The 15901-nt window shown below is 39.4% G+C and overlaps 1 protein-coding gene across 1 annotated transcript in view; it reads left to right on the top strand.

The window, feature by feature from the left end:
* Positions 1 to 915: 915 nt before the first annotated feature.
* The window catches only part of GRXCR1 (glutaredoxin and cysteine rich domain containing 1), a 38982-nt gene continuing 23996 nt past the window's right edge, over positions 916 to 15901 (top strand). The window contains exon 1 of the mRNA XM_063158039.1: positions 916 to 1540. Within this exon, the coding sequence (XP_063014109.1) occupies positions 1073 to 1540 (468 nt within the window). The 5' untranslated portion in view covers positions 916 to 1072. The remainder of the gene's footprint in view (positions 1541 to 15901) is intronic.

Raw genomic sequence — 15901 nt, 5'->3', positions numbered from 1 at the left:
CCACTTCTTATTGTTGATCCTTGTTGCCTCAATTAGTTAGCTTTCTCCTACTCCTTGTTTAGATTCCCCTGCCCAGTCCCTGACAAAGCAGAACATACGCTGTGGTTGCTGTGTGGTGCTAGCTACAACTCAGTTTTATTTAATAACATTGTGTTATTAAATAAATGTGCAACAAGTTCTGACTCATTATTTCTCCACTGGTCTGCCAGTCTGTGAAAAGGTCAGCACTGAAAACCATCAAGTAGCAGCTCCTTGCTGAATCTCCAAAAGGTTGTGTAAAAAGCAGACTTTGGTGAATGAAGTTTGACTGGTAGGGGAGTTAAATGTTTTGATGAAAGAAATGCACTTATCTTTGATTCAGGTGCTGAAGTTTTTCATGATTCCCCCAGATGCAATGAATATAAACACTTTTGACTTTGTAGGTCTCATGAAAAACTCTTCCTCTTTGTCATTTTTAGCAAATCAAACTGCTTTCATATACACTTGTGTAATTGCTATTATTTTGTTTATTACAGAATCACAGAATTAGAGAATATAATGAGTTCAAAGGGACCTATAAGGGTCACCAAAGTACAGCTCCTGCCCCTATGCAGAACACCCCAAAGGTCACATTGTGGGCCTGAGAGCATTGTCCAAATGCTTTTTGAACCCTTCCCTTCCCTTCCCTTCCCTTCCCTTCCCTTCCCTTCCCTTCCCTTCCCTTCCCTTCCCTTCCCTTCCCTTCCCTTCCCTTCCCTTCCCTTCCCTTCCCTTCCCTTCCCTTCCCTTCCCTTCCCTTCCCTTCCCTTCCCTTCCCTTCCCTTCCCTTCCCCTTATTTTAATCAATGAATATAATTTCTCCCTTTCTTGCTTTCTTCCTTAGTGCTAAAAAGTACACAATGTCCTTTTAATATTTAATTAACGAGATCACTTTACAGGTTTTAGTTTAAAGGTAACCATAGCACAAATGCATCCATTATTAACTGCAGAAGGCAGCGGCTTCTTGGGAACCCTCTTTAGTTTAATATGAGAACCCCTGTCAGCAGAAAACAGCGCTGATATTGTTGTTAAGTGTGACAGACTGGCGAGTGCAATGGGCACCACGCTGGAACAATGCAAGCTGCTGATTTCCATGGAGGAGGCGATGTTCAAGGGCGAGGCCAAGGCGGACGGCGAGCGGCTGCTGAGGAAGGTTCGGTTCCGCGTGGCGTCCTCGCACAGCGGGCGGGTGCTGAAGGAGGTGTACGCCGACGGCGAGGCCGCCGACTCGCTGGACTCCGAGTACGCCAGCAGCTCCGAGACCGACCAGACCAGCCGGCTGAGCGAGGTGGACGGGCAGCACAACGGGCACGCGGGCTCGGAGTGCGATGAGAATGACAACGAGCAGGACGACTTGCTCATTCTGGTCAGAGCCACTAAAGAGAAGGGGTTTGGTACAAAGCGAGTCAACATCCTCAGCAAAAATGGCACAGTCAGGGGAGTCAAGCATAAAGTCAGCGCTGGTCAAGCCCTTTTTGACAATTTGGCTAAAGTATTTCAGGTAGGTGGTGCAGATCTGCCGGCTGTAAGCTGTCTCTCTGTCCCTTTTAACTCCACACATTATTATTCCCATTGTTCAGACTGCTGTCATTTAAGATTTCTCAATATTCTGTCTCGTTCCCATTGCTATCTACTTGCACAAGAGGGGCTCATTGGTCCTTCTAGTATCAAACAGCTCCACACTCCATATTGGCTGTGAACTTTGCTTTTCAAAATTGATCTTATATTTGCTGAGTATAAATATGTATGTTGTAATTCCCATGTCTGGATGAGGAAAGAAATGTGCCAAAGGATTCAACTGGGGCTCTGCTGGAGATCTGTACAGGTCTCTCGTACAGGGACGTGTCATGTTTCCTCTCCTATTATATTAATTCTAATGAGGTTACGATGTTATCTGCTGTCCCCTACATGTAAATATGTATACTTGTAAATTCCATTCTGTTTAATCTCCAGAGTAGATCAAAGTAGGTGCAGGGTGGCAGCAATGACAGTTTTCCCACATGAAAATTTCAGGGGAATGAAATCTTAGTAAGAGGTCTCTTTTATTAATGTCTGTTTTCTATCTATTTTGTAGAAGGAGCGGAATATCTGCATTTGAAACAGTATATGCCACACTAATGCCTTAGTCAGAGAAACACAGGCCTTCAGAAAAATCAAGTAAAAGTTCTAAAATATTTATCTCATATATATAATTTATCTGTATATGCTATTCAAGCCTTTCAATCATTAATATTCACACAGACAGCAACAAATGTGCAACCAGACTCTTTCTGAAGTTCTTAAAACCCAGAATGATGCTTTTTAATTAAATTATCCTGTGACGGTTTCAGGGCATTACTTTGAAACTTTTTATGCAATTTTAAATCATGGGGAATTTGATTTTAATAATGATTCTTTTTGCATTTTGAAATTACTTTGAAATGAGGTAATTTCATATTACATTAATAAATGACAATAGATTAACATTCTCTTGCTTCTGGATAGGAATTTATCCTCTATGTCGTAGCTAAATGAACAGTCTTTCTGTCAATATGAATGTTCCTGAAGAAGTTGATGTTTCAGAGAAGAATTTCCTGTTCATTTTCATTCTTTACATCACATCACATCACATAGCACTCAAGTAGTTTGCTTCCTTTCAAGCTACTCTTGGAAGAGTTTGTCTTTAATTCCTTATTCTGATAAAATTTGTAACAAACTGATTTTTTAAAGTAGATTTGAATTAGTAAGTATTAACTGAGGCATGTTTGGGTTCTTCTCCAACTTCAGTTCCATTGTTCTGTGCTATTTCACTACACAGAGTACCCAATTTCACCCCACTAGCCTCATTTCCTTCTAAAAGCTCTCTTCTACTACATCAGTAGCACTAAGCTAAGAAATTTGAATAAGCAAAATGAAGAGACCCATTTGAAGACATATGTACCTTAATTAGTGTCCCTGCCTTATTGCTTTTTCTATCCCCAGTTTTAGGTTGGAAGTTCTTCAGGAAAGGCCCATGGACTGAGATCAATGTACTTTGATTGTAAGGCTTCTTGTATTCCTAGCAGAGTTAATGGTAGGACCACTGCTATTTCCATGAAGTGTTTTGCCAGAAGAAAGCATTTTCTTGAAAGGAGGCATATGCATCTTATATATAACTTCAGAAAAGTAGATGTTTCCAAGTCTGCCACAGAATTCCTTAAGTAAAACCTGTAAAATAATGACTGGTTTAAAAGGTGGTAAAGATTTTTTAATTGACAATATCATACTGTGGAAGAAAGGGGAAAAATTAAATAATCAGATGAAAACAGTTTTTCATAGGGCATGTAACTCCAATGAAGAACTCTGCTACAGGCATTGCAAAGTCCAAAAGAAAAGGCAGGTTTTCAAAGTGGATGAGGAAAATATATGTGGAACTGAGAAACTTCTTCCTAGGCAAATCTAGATGAGTGATGTTCAGAAAAAACTGTATATACTTACATTAGGACATATATTCAGCAATACAGAGAATAGAATGATTTGAGGTTTCTACACAAATTCAGATTTCCCCAGAGGTAAAGCCCTAAGTTAAGTGAAAAATAATGATGGTTTGCAAATCTTTTATGTCATACTCTGAGCCAATTTTGTATGCCACATGCTGAGCACAGAGGAGAGCAAAACACAAAGGTTAGCTTTGAGATGGATTTGAAACTGCTTGATCATAATGAGAAGTATGATTGAAATCCATCCAATTACAAATGAAATAATGGCCTTTAGAATGAGATTAGAGGATGATTTCTAGTTTTCTGTAAGCATGTTCCAGACAATTAATTGAGCTCTAATACCAGTTAGAGAACAACAAGAGTTCTTCTTTCGAAGGCTAAGTAAGATAGAAAGATGTCTTTGTTAGCAGGTACAGCACAAAATCTCTCGATCTGGGCATTTTTCCGAGTTACCCTCTTGATTATGTAAGGTCATCTCCAGTTACATGTTTCTCTTAGATAAGCAGCAGCAAATGTATAACAACAGTTAAGAGAGTGCTCCTCCCTGAGGAGAGTCCATCTCTGCCCCTTGGATGATTCAACAGGAGGAACTCTATGACATGAATACATTGTACATTTCTCAGTGTTAGTGTCAAGTCAGTATTTTTAATCTCAGAGTATGCACATGAACTCTTGACCATCCTGTATTCTAAGTACTGATGTATTCTTGTATGCAAAGGCTTCTTATTTAGTATTTATTATATCACTGTCTTACTAAAATGTGCATGTAAGAAGCCAAATATTGAGTGTGTGTGAGTGTCCTGAGATCCTGAAACTAGGGGGTGGCTTTTTTCTGCAATATCAGCATTCTGATTCTTCAGATTATCTGCAAACTCCTTTAATATACAATTTCCCCAAATCTCCTAGAGGCTGCCTCTGATAGAGGAGAGATCCTTTAAAGCAAATCACTTTGTTCAGATGTTCTAGGGATAAGCAGGGATTCATTAACTGGGCTTCATTATGTTGTGCAGTCAAGACCTTTCATTTTCTCTGTTCAAATACCTGTGCTAAAAGCACTTGTGTATTTTAATGTTCTGTGGAAATATTTGGATTTGTGAATATTTTTTTCACACTTTCTTACTACAGCCTTTCTACAGAATTGGTTCAGACACTTTCTTCCCACAACAAACTTATCGGAAAGAAATCACACCTTCTGGAGCTTTTTTAAATTTTAAGAGAGTGATGTAAGGCAGGAAGTATTTTTAGATGAAAAGGTCTTTTTGGTCGTTGTTGCTGTATGATTCAAGCCTGGTCTGAGAATGTATATCTAGATGTGTGTCCCCTGCTACATCTTCCCACAGTCAGTCACCCAGCACTTCCCTCACCCGTTCAATCTGTGACCTCTCATTTCCACTGTTCTCTGAGAAGCTGAGTCCTTCACATTACTCTGTCTGAGGACTGTGACCCCAGATGAGAGCTGCTCCACTGCTGTGACAGTGAAAGGTCTCCCTCTAGGTCACCCTTGCACACCACCTCATCCCCAGGTGAAGCTGCTGCCAGGTGAGTGGGGGCCAGCACAGCCATGGGGAAGGAATGTGGGATGGAGCAGGACACATCCAGGGGTTTCCTCAGCTTCAGGGCAGAACATTCCGGGGAGGAAAGGTGGGGAAGAGACCAGCTCTATTGATGCTTCAGGACAGCATGGTTTCCATGGCAACACCTCCAGCCTTTCCTTCCCTGGGGTGGATGCCACAAACAGGCTGTTGACATGGCAACCACATCCTGGCAGGGTGAGGGAGCGGTGGCTGGGTGGTGATGGCTGTTAACATAACAACCACTCGGGTCGGGAAGGGGGGAGGGAGGTCACTGTGGTCATCTGTGGCAGGCAGGGACAGTCACATGTGTCACCCAGCCTCCACCAGCACCTAACCTGGGCCTGGGGATAGCCTCCCACAGGGCTGGAAATGCAGGCAGCAGACAGCTGGGAACGGTTTATTTGTGAGAAACACACACTGCTGAGAATCCTGAAAAGCAGGAGGGAGCTGGAGCTCCCACTCTCTCTGTTCATGCACCTCCTTGGTATAAATTTTCTCCTGCTGAGACTCTAAAGCTGACAGCATCGGCAGCTGTGAAGCTGGGGACATGACTTGCCAATTGTGTCAGAAGCATAAGCCCCTTCTCTGCATATCTAAAGTAATTGTGGTTTTATGTCAGTATACTACCAAAAATTCCGTATTCTAATATTTTAATATTGTTTAAATGCAAATGGTTAGGAATAGTTCCTGTAACTTTCTGTAAAAAGCAGTAGAGAAAGTTATTTTTTCCTTGAAATAAATATAATTCTCTTCACAACTAATATTTATGACTAAGCCATTCCTATGGCTATGGCCAAGTCTCATAGAGCAAAAATCCTTGGTTTATCTCATATATTACTATATGTTATATAATCATATATTATTAGGTAGTGCAATGATCATTTTATGCCAAACTGGCATCCCAATGTGCAATGGAGCTCAGCCAAAGGTTTTACGCAGGTCTCTCCTCATTTTCCGTGTTTCAGCATGGGTATTTTTCATCCAATCCCATACTTACACACTTCAGTGGCCTTCCAGCCTCCTCTGAAAGGTCAGCTTCTGCTAAATTAGCCACAGAACTCATTCTCAGGCAGAGCTTCCTGATGTCTCTTGCAAAAGGGCAGGTCTGGTTAACAAACCTGATGAATGCCTTGGTGAGCATTGCATCAGAGAGGACATGGGTGAGGAGTCACACATAACACACACAGTCTTTGCAAAATTCCCAAGCACAGCCCCTCAGGTAGAGCTCACATGTAAGGTTGTCACATGCAAGTCACTATTCAGCCTGATGAAGAATGAGCTTATTAATGTTTAGAGAGAAAGGTGGGAAAGAATAAAGAATCACGTGGAATTTTGTTAAGAGGAGAGCTTTTGGGGTGGTTAAGAGCACTTTCATCTTTCTTTACTTGCGGGTGACCTGGAAAAGTGAATATACAGCAGGGCATGCAGAGCTTACAAACTGATAGGGCTAGCTAATGCCACAGACAAAATAAAGTGAAGTACAGCAATAAAACCAACCATCTTCTAAAGAAGTCAGAGGCTGCAAAGTGATGTTAAGGAAAGGTTCTTGTGTAGTAGTACAAGCAAAGGTTTTTAGGGTCGGTGGCATGTTGTATACCACTGTTGTATATCTCTGGAGCATATATCACTTCAATCCCCAAAAGTCTGGGGAGACAAGAAAGAGAGGTCTGCACTTTCATTGGAGAAGTCTTGATAAGACTTGAAGAGGCTTCTCTTGATAAAGAGTATTCACTTTCTTGCTGATCAGCTGATGATCAGTGCTGAGACTCCAGAAATCACTGAATTACTTGAATTCAAAATCCTCTTCTAGGACTGGGCAAAGATTGTAAAAACTCTCCTGATCTTTGCCTTCATATTCTCCTCCATACACACTGCTCTGACTCCCAAAAGGACATAGCTTACAAAAGAAAGCAATGGATTGCTTGTAAAGAGCATTTGATGTAGTCATATCCCTTACATGGATAGAGATAAATACCAGTGAGATGCAGTATCTGAGCTACAAACTTCCATTGTATTTTCCTAGTGTTATTAAGTCTGGAAAACTAATTATTGATCAGTATTGCACTGAAATCCACTGGAGAACAGGAAAAATTGTAATAATATGGAGGATCAAGTGACTATGAAAAGCAGGTTTTTGTGTTTTACAGAAAATTCAGAGTTAGAAGGAAAACTAGATCACTACTGGAATGGGCATAGAGTTGCTTCACCACTTGCTTTGTAGCCTCAGAAGGGATTTGATCTGTGCCCACACTGCATTGGACAGTGACTCTGCTGATGCTGTTAATCATGTTCTAGTGGTTTCCAGAGTGGATGTCTGAACAGACACACTGAATCAAAAACAGAGATGGTCAGGTCTGTGAGCTTTTAACTGGAACCTGGATTTGGTCAGTACTTAAGATATTGATTTTATTATTCACATGTTGGAGAAATCAGTTGTAAAGCACTGAGGTCAGACAGGTCTATTACTAGACTAATCAGGACATTTTAGGATTTGGTCCTGTTGGACTTGAAATACATATTTGACATATACTTGATAGGATCTGTAAATAGATTTTTAACTATCTAAACCTCTGAAAGTGATATATAAGTTTTGAATTAAAAAAGACTCAGCAGTCTCATTTTCAGAAAGCGTAGATATGGGATGTCTTAGCTTCTCAATACACTGAACATTGGGTGGCTTACTAACAAAACTGTGGTTATAGATATCACTTTTTAAAGACTGAATCAATAATTGAATAAAAAAAAAATTATAGGCTTTACTGCTGGCAGTCTGACCAGCATGTACTGGACATATGTCTAACGCTCCAGTGCACTGCATGGCCTCAAAATTACTCTTACCCTGATTAGTCTTGATCCTTGTAAAGGATCCATAAATGCTGGCCTTGTCCCTCGCATGGGAAAGAGCATAGCAAAGAAGGAGTGGTGTTACTGCAGTAAATATGTATATGCAGAATATGTAGTACTAGAATTAATCACGACTTTAGGTATAGATTCAAAAAACTCACAGGCCTCTGAGGAAGGACTTAGACATCAAGCTCAAAAATTAAGATTCTCCAAATCTCATTTGGTGCCACCAAGCCTCAGGGGCACCAAGAGCCAGCCTTCCTTCCTTCCTTCCTTCCTTCCTTCCTTCCTTCCTTCCTTCCTTCCTTCCTTCCTTCCTTCCTTCCTTCCTTCCTTCCTTCCTTCCTTCCTTCCTTCCTTCCTTCCTTCCTTCCTTCCTTCCTTCCTTCCTTCCTTCCTTCCTTCCTTCCTTCCTTCCTTCCTTCCTTCCTTCCTTCCTTCCTTCCTTCCTTCCTTCCTTCCTTCCTTCCTTCCTTCCTTCCTTCCTTCCTTCCTTCCTTCCTTCCTTCCTTCCTTCCTTCCTTCCTTCCTTCCTTCCTTCCTTCCTTCCTTCCTTCCTTCCTTCCTTCCTTCCTTCCTTCCTTCCTTCCTTCCTTCCTTCCTTCCTTCCTTCCTTCCTTCCTTCCTTCCTTCCTTCCTTCCTTCCTTCCTTCCTTCCTCCCTCCCTCCCTCCCTCCCTTCCTTCCTTCCTCCCTCCCTCCCTCCCTCCCTCCCTCTCTTAAGCACAATAGGGCTCAAAGTGTTCCAGAAATGAGATATCCTAGAAAAACTTGTAGCTTGTGACTTGCTTGTTAGGAAAAAGAGATAGAGAGGAGATAGAGGACAGAATCAGTATTCAAGCCATGACAGATTGCAAATAATCATGTTCTGCTGGCTTGTTTCATGCTGTCCCTTTAAATCTAAAAATAGATTTGCTTTCTTTTTGAAAGAATGAATGCAACTGCCAAATGGAAGAAAAGGCTTCCTGGTTGTACTAAATGGGATTCCTAAGTCATATTGGCCTCAGGAAATTTTCTGAGCTGAAAATAGTCATAAAATGAAACAGTATTAGTAGGAAATGCCATATATGATTTCCAGACTCCTACTTTTAATTATCAGTCTGGTAGATGACCTGGAGTACCAGACGAGCACTGGGTCTGATCTTATGTACTGCTCTGGGACTCTTGCATAATGTCCCTTTGTGGGATGGCTCAATAAGGTGCTCAGCCTTTGAATTAACATGGAAAATACTTCATCTTACTTCAAACTAACTTGAAAAAGGGTCATGTTACACAAGCAGCCTATCAAAAATATCTTAGGTTCTAGCACAGAAATTTTTTCTACTTATTCTAAGAGTAGGTTTTTTTTTTCCTGAATTGGCCTCTTACAACAGAGATGAAAAAGATTAACTGATTAGTCTTAATCATTAATTAGTAGCAATAACTCTTGTCTTTTGCTATCTGTGAAGCTCAGCTTTATAGCTCAGCAGGAAAATAAGGAGAAAATGTGTTTTGAAGTATTCCTATAACTAAGACTGTTAAGAAAATTTGGGGTTATTCGCTTTTCTTTGACATGGTACAACAGGTTGCCTGCTAGTTCATTGACCCTGAACCTTTGCATGCCTTCAACACAGCAAATACATTTTGTAGAACACATAAAGATGAAATAAATTACCTATGTGCTTATTTCCTAGCCTCATACTTGGTCATTAACCCTTAATTTTGTGTACAAATAAATTAATCTGCAACCAAATATTTCGGAGTTCTCACACTTAAGTGTCTTAGGTTAAGGTAATCTTTTACTTATAACTTTACAAACATGGAAGCAAATATTTGGCTACATTGGGCCAATTTGTCATCAAAGTGCACTGCTGTGCAATTGCAAAAATATGGTAATAATGAAAATAAAAACCAATAATGAAGATAAAATCCCTTTATTAAAACTTTAAAAAAATTCTAGCAAGTTAAGTGCATTAAAATCCCATTATTTAGTTTACAGATCTCAAAACTATTTCAGTTGTGAACTAGGATTTGCAAATACACTAAGCTAGAAAATATAAATGTATATGTGCCACAGGTAATTTGTTGCTAGACTATTCCAGTCTGTCTACAGCTTGCTGTGATATTCATCTACTCAGGTTGGATATTTATCTACAGTTTATTACATACTGCACCAAAACAAGGTACGTGATTAACAGCTTGACAGAAAGAAATGGTCAAAAAGACAATTTTTTTTCTTGGCTGGAACTTTAGCCTGTAACTAATGTTTTGTGGCATCATAATTTTGTAGCTGAAATATAATAAAACATTCTTTAGAATGGAATTTGCAACCAGAGGGAAAAGGGTATGGCTTTCATGCATGAAAATCTTTCTAATTGCTGCAACATCCATTGCAAGGTAGTACAAAACATTTAAATGAAACCTCAATAAATTTTTCCAAAGCTTGTAAGAGGAATAATAGATAGGACTGCATCCCCAGCCTGTTGATTTTGAAAAGAAGTTGTAAAGTTGCGTGTCCCCATCCAAACAGGCAATCTTGTGGTTTTGCTTGATGCAGTGGTTGTATTGTGGAAAAGCTGCCACAGCATGACTCTTTATAGCCTCCATCAGAGAAAGCAACAGAAATGGTCACAGATGAGCACCGGAGTCACTGAGGTAGAGACTCATTTCACGCATGGCAAGAAAGAAGACAGAAAAACCATCATTCATTGCTAGTACAGATTGTGGAAAGCATTTTAACAACCTTAGTTCCATTTTGCTTTGGAACTTTGTCTAGGGACATCATCCATCAATGTCAGACGAGCATGTCTTCTGTACTGTAGTAAAACCACAAGGACTCATTCTACCTCCATTTCTCAAAAAGAAATATAAAAAGTCCTTCTGGCCAATATTTGCACACATTTATAACACCATGCAGTGTTATGAACAGCACTGACAAATCAGCCAATGCTGCTACAAAGGCAAAGAACAATTGCTTTGGAATTCACCCTTGTTCTGAATACTACTGATTGCTAATTGCCTAACAAGCTTTAAAACTATTAGAAATTTTAAGGGGACATACATTGTTATTTAAGATAATTTCTCCTTGAAAATTCTGTAACACAGAAGGAGCTTTGTCTCTAAAGAACTTACTGCTTTTTAAAGAAAATGCAATATTTTCCTGCCCAGCCACTCATGTCTCGCTGTTTGTTTACTAGCTCCAAATGCAAAGCACTTTCCCTCTGATCCCTGCAGGCAACTCTGAAACATTGTTGTTCAAGTGGAGAATGTCCTAAGAGGCAGACTAATAGACACAGTGAAAAATGAGAGCAGAATTTTTGTTAAGCATTATTCCTTAAATTCTTTAAGCATTATTGCTTCCTTCCACCTGTCACATTATACCTTGAGAGCTTTTCTTTCCAGGTGTTTGCTGATGAGGTCTCTGGCGAGAGCCCACCTGCAGTGCTGCATGCAGCTTGGGGATCCTCAGCTCAGGAGGGAAATTGACCTGTTAGAGCAAGTCCAGAGGAGGGCAACCAAGTTGATCAGACTCTCTTATGAGGAAAGGTCGAGAGAATTGACTTTGTTCGGCCCAGAAAAGAGATGGCTTTGGAATAATCTAATTGTGGACTTCCTGTACCTGAAGGGAGCTTAGAGAAAAGATGGGGAAGACTCGTTACAGGAGCACGTAGTGACAGACAAGGGGGAATGGAATTCTTCAAATTCAAAGACAGTAGGTTTAGATATGTTAGGAAAAGATTATTTACTATAGAAGTAGTGAGGCATTAGAGCAGCTTGCCCAGGGAAGTTGTGGATGCCTGTCCCCTGGAAGTGTTCAAGGCCAGGTTGGATGAGTCTCTGAGTTACCTGGTCTAATTGAAAGTATCCTGCCAATGGACTCCATGATTCTATGATGCTTTCAATCAGATTCACTCATGCAGTCGGTAAATCTGGTTGTTCTTTCAAATCCCACAATGATTCAAAAATATAAGCACTTACTCAGACCCTTCAAGTTCAAACTGTCATAAAGATTTCAAAAGCTCCATTTCTAAAAGGCTTGTTCAGGAAATAGATTATTTTAATCTAACTGGAAGATATTGCCATGACAGCTGTTGTTCTATCTGCTGGGTGGTCAAGCCTTTTGCAAACCTGTCTGCTTGGTGGATGATATAATTTTGCATCCTCTTGTGGAAGATTGTGGGGTGGAAGGACACTTCCACTGGCCAATATTTACACCTGAATGCAGATAATTTACGCTACAGTTTGGTTGGTTTTTTTTTTTTTTTTTTTGGCTGCTCCTGACTGAGTCAGATGGTTTCATCATCAGCTACTCCAGCAGCTCTTGGGAACACACAAGAAGTGAGGGCTAGAGGTTTCAAAACAGGAGAGCAGTCTAGTGAAATTTCTGATCTGTTTTTTTGTGCAGTCTCAACTGTCATTTTGGAAGAAGGTTATTCAGCTGGCAGAAATGTAATCAAGTATGGAGTTTCATGTTTGAAGACATGATATGAAATTAGAATAAATGTTATTGATTTTTCTTGCTGCACGGTATTAAATGATTATCTGTGCAAAGAATCTATTGTAATGTTATTCCAAAAGAAAAGCAGACAGATGATTCAATAATCTCAGCTTCTTCATTTGTAGTCTTATTCCTGGAACAGAGCACATTTAACTCTATGACATGATACAGATTCTAGCCCCACTGTAAGAACATCATTATATGAAAAGTATTATTCTATGAATATTTTATTTAAAAAATAAACACCTCTGAGCAAAATCCTGAATCAGACTAGAACATAAAGCTGCTTACATTGGCCTTGGTAAAACATTAGTCCAGCTGCAGATGTGATATATACAGAATAACTAACTTGGTAGTTCTTTTGCCCAACAGGTTTAGGAGCTGGTATAAAGCATGCAACCTAGTGCATTCTGATTTTCAGACATTATACCTATATGGTTAAAAACCAAAAGAAAACAAAAGATTACACCTTAGAGTCTTTCCAGCAATGAAGTCTATAATTCTGCTTCATGAAGTTGTCTTGTATTTTGCTTATTAAGAACTGGTGGATGAGTCATCTGTCCCCTTTCATACATCAGGCCGGCAGCCACAGTACAGGCTATTCTAGGGCAGAGCTGGTTTATGTACGCTGTCGAGGAGTTGAATCTGCATAAAAATCTTGAGCATTCTACCTTTTTTGAAAATCTATTGCTTAAAAAAGGAAATGAAGCACTTAAAGTGTGCAATGTAGACAGATCTTTAATTTTAAAAATGGATATTGAGTATATAAGTAATAATTAACTACTCAGGGTTTGAAGATGAAGGTACCACATTTCTAGGTATTATTAAGTAATGAGATAGCTGAGAGCAGAGTTCCAATTAGGTTAAGTAATATAGTGGGGAAACAAGGTCGTTCATCACTCAGTGCTGGTGCAGGACAAAGGAGTGCTATAACTGCGATACACCCCAATCTCAGTGATTGGGCTCTCTGAGAGCTAAGGATTGAATCAGCACTTTGGTGCACTAATCACACCATAACTTTGATCTCTGCCTCCTTCAAAGACCTGTGCAGAATTCATTACCAGTTGCAGAGGGCTTTGTGACCCCAGGTGAGACAATGCTCCATGTCCAACTGAGAAATGGGTGTTCTTTTCCTTAACTTTAGTGCAGTGCAAATGACAGCTCCAACCTTTACACAACAGCCTTTTTCAATCTCCACCCACACGGGTAATATTTTCAGCTAGATTTCAAGTTGTATAAAGTGTCAGGAAAGAAAAAGTACATAATATGTCAGGTGTTTGGAACTGAAAACTGAGAGGGAGAGTGGTTTCCCTGATTTGCTCACCATTCCCTGGGAGTTTCAGGATTTTAGTGCATCTCATTTCACCTTCTGTTTATAGGAATACAGCAAAAGATATAATAAATTTTGACAGAAACTTTGTTGTCTGCTGAACATGAAAACTCCAGGGTGTATCCCAAATCAAAACCAGGATTTGTTTAACCCTTTCCACTTATTTTATTCCTTAGGAAAGTGAATTGTGATGAATGATAGCAATTTCTGAATTTTCTCTGCTGATGATTGCAATTGAGAATTGCAAACACTTTATTTCATTTATGCTATTACCTTCTTCAGTTGTTTTTGAGTGAACAGTTCTGTTATATATGACAGATTGAATCCAGGCTGTAATTAATCCATGAAAATCTGAAACATTTTTCAATTAAAATGCAGTATATTTTTGACTGAGCTAAGTGTGACTGATTAGGGCTTTCCTGAATACCAGTTTTTACTTGCTGATTCTCTCTAGGACTAGGAAAATCACCAATTGCAACAGTGCTGCAAATGTAAAGAAGTAATGGACTATTGTCTTGTTTCCTAAGATAGTCTGATATACTGAAAATAAATATTGGGGAAACAGACCCACTTACCACACAAAGCATAACTGACCCAAAAAGGCAGAGCCATGTAATATCATGAGCAGGATCTTACCAGCTAACTGTTTCATTCTCTACTCTGAAATATGATGAATGGCATTGGTAAGAAGCTCAACAGACTAGAATACAGTTTTCATAGATCTCCAATGCCTGTTAATTAACCAAACGAACTGAAATTTGGGAATTATAAAGGAGATCACCACATGCATTAACTGCACCTGGCAATGTTTGAATGTAGAATGAGTCAGAGATCCCTGTGTGCATGTGCTACTATTATGTTATTATTAGCATTTATCAGCAGTCTAAGTCTGTTTTAAAAAGAATGAGTAAGGAATTAGTGAAAGAGAGGAGCAAAGAGAAAGAGGGAAGGGATAGAAATCATCTTGTTTTTAAACTTCATCTGCTCGCCAGAAAACACTGTGCAGTGTATTCCAAAGCTACTTCCAAGTTAAAAATAAATGGGCCAGAGCAGACATTGCATTTTTCCTGACAGCCATTTGCTGCTGATGACACAAGTCTGTTTCTCTGCAGTATGAAATGTTCTACTGAGCGAAGCAGCAGTGCTTACAGCCAGATGGGTCAGGGCTCACAAACCAGGACTCACTCAGAGCCATGCTGTTTGCTGACTTTTCCACGTGATCTGAGATACCAAACACTTTCATTTTTATCTGTCTATCCTCAGCAAGTCCTGTTCTAGTTCACTTCTGACTAAAGCCATCCTTACTTACAGAATGTTCTCAAAGAGGACATGACATGGCCAGTGATTGTCCCCAAATACACAACATTGGTTCAAACACCTAGAACAATGTGATAAATAACAGGAAAATGAAAAGCTGCTCATGACAGGAGAAAATAGGATTTGAGCTCTACAACCGCTGTTTCAGGCAAATGTATTGTGTTTCTTTTTTTAACAATTCACGGTGTCATCTTGGGAAAAGGTACATAAGTAAACAGCAGAATTACCACCAAAGCCTGACTATGTAGTAGGATTAAACATTCCCTCCCAAGAGAAATAAACATATTTGAAAGACTTACTCATATTGTTAGAGAGAAATCCCCAGAGTAACTTAAAATGTCAACTGACAGAATGGAAAATAACTATGCCACAAAAATAACTAGCCATTTATTCAAATATTTCATCCATACATCCAAATATAAGAAAGTCTATAGGCATTAAAAGGTCCTTTTTGGTCAAGCGACCAAATTCTAAGTACCAAACAGAGCAATTTCAAGTGGACCTACATGTTCCCTCCTTCTGTTTCCAACACCTCTTGTTTTGAGTAGAACCAGAAAACAGAAAGGCTCAGAAGAAAAAAAAAGGCAAAAATTGAACAATGTTTTTTAAACTAGAGAAAAAGTTCCATTTTATCAAAGTTCAATTTTCATTTCACTCTGTATTTATTCCTGTTGCTAGTGATAAAAGATAGAAGTTAAATAAACACTGATCAGCTGCTGAATAATAATTATTTTCATACTCCTACACATAACTTTTATCACCAGGTGGTAACTCATAACTGTTAAGTAGTAGGAAATTAAATTATGTAATCTAGGACAAATCTTCCAAGAGCAGGGACTTATTCTCAGATTTCTGGGACTGTGGTTTTTTTAGGATTGTGTAAT

This window comes from Melospiza melodia, chromosome 5 (genome assembly GCF_035770615.1).
Source record: "Melospiza melodia melodia isolate bMelMel2 chromosome 5, bMelMel2.pri, whole genome shotgun sequence".
Classification (NCBI taxonomy): Eukaryota; Metazoa; Chordata; class Aves; order Passeriformes; family Passerellidae; genus Melospiza; species Melospiza melodia.
Note: the sequence above shows the minus strand (reverse complement) of the source record. Positions and strands in the feature narration are given on the sequence as shown.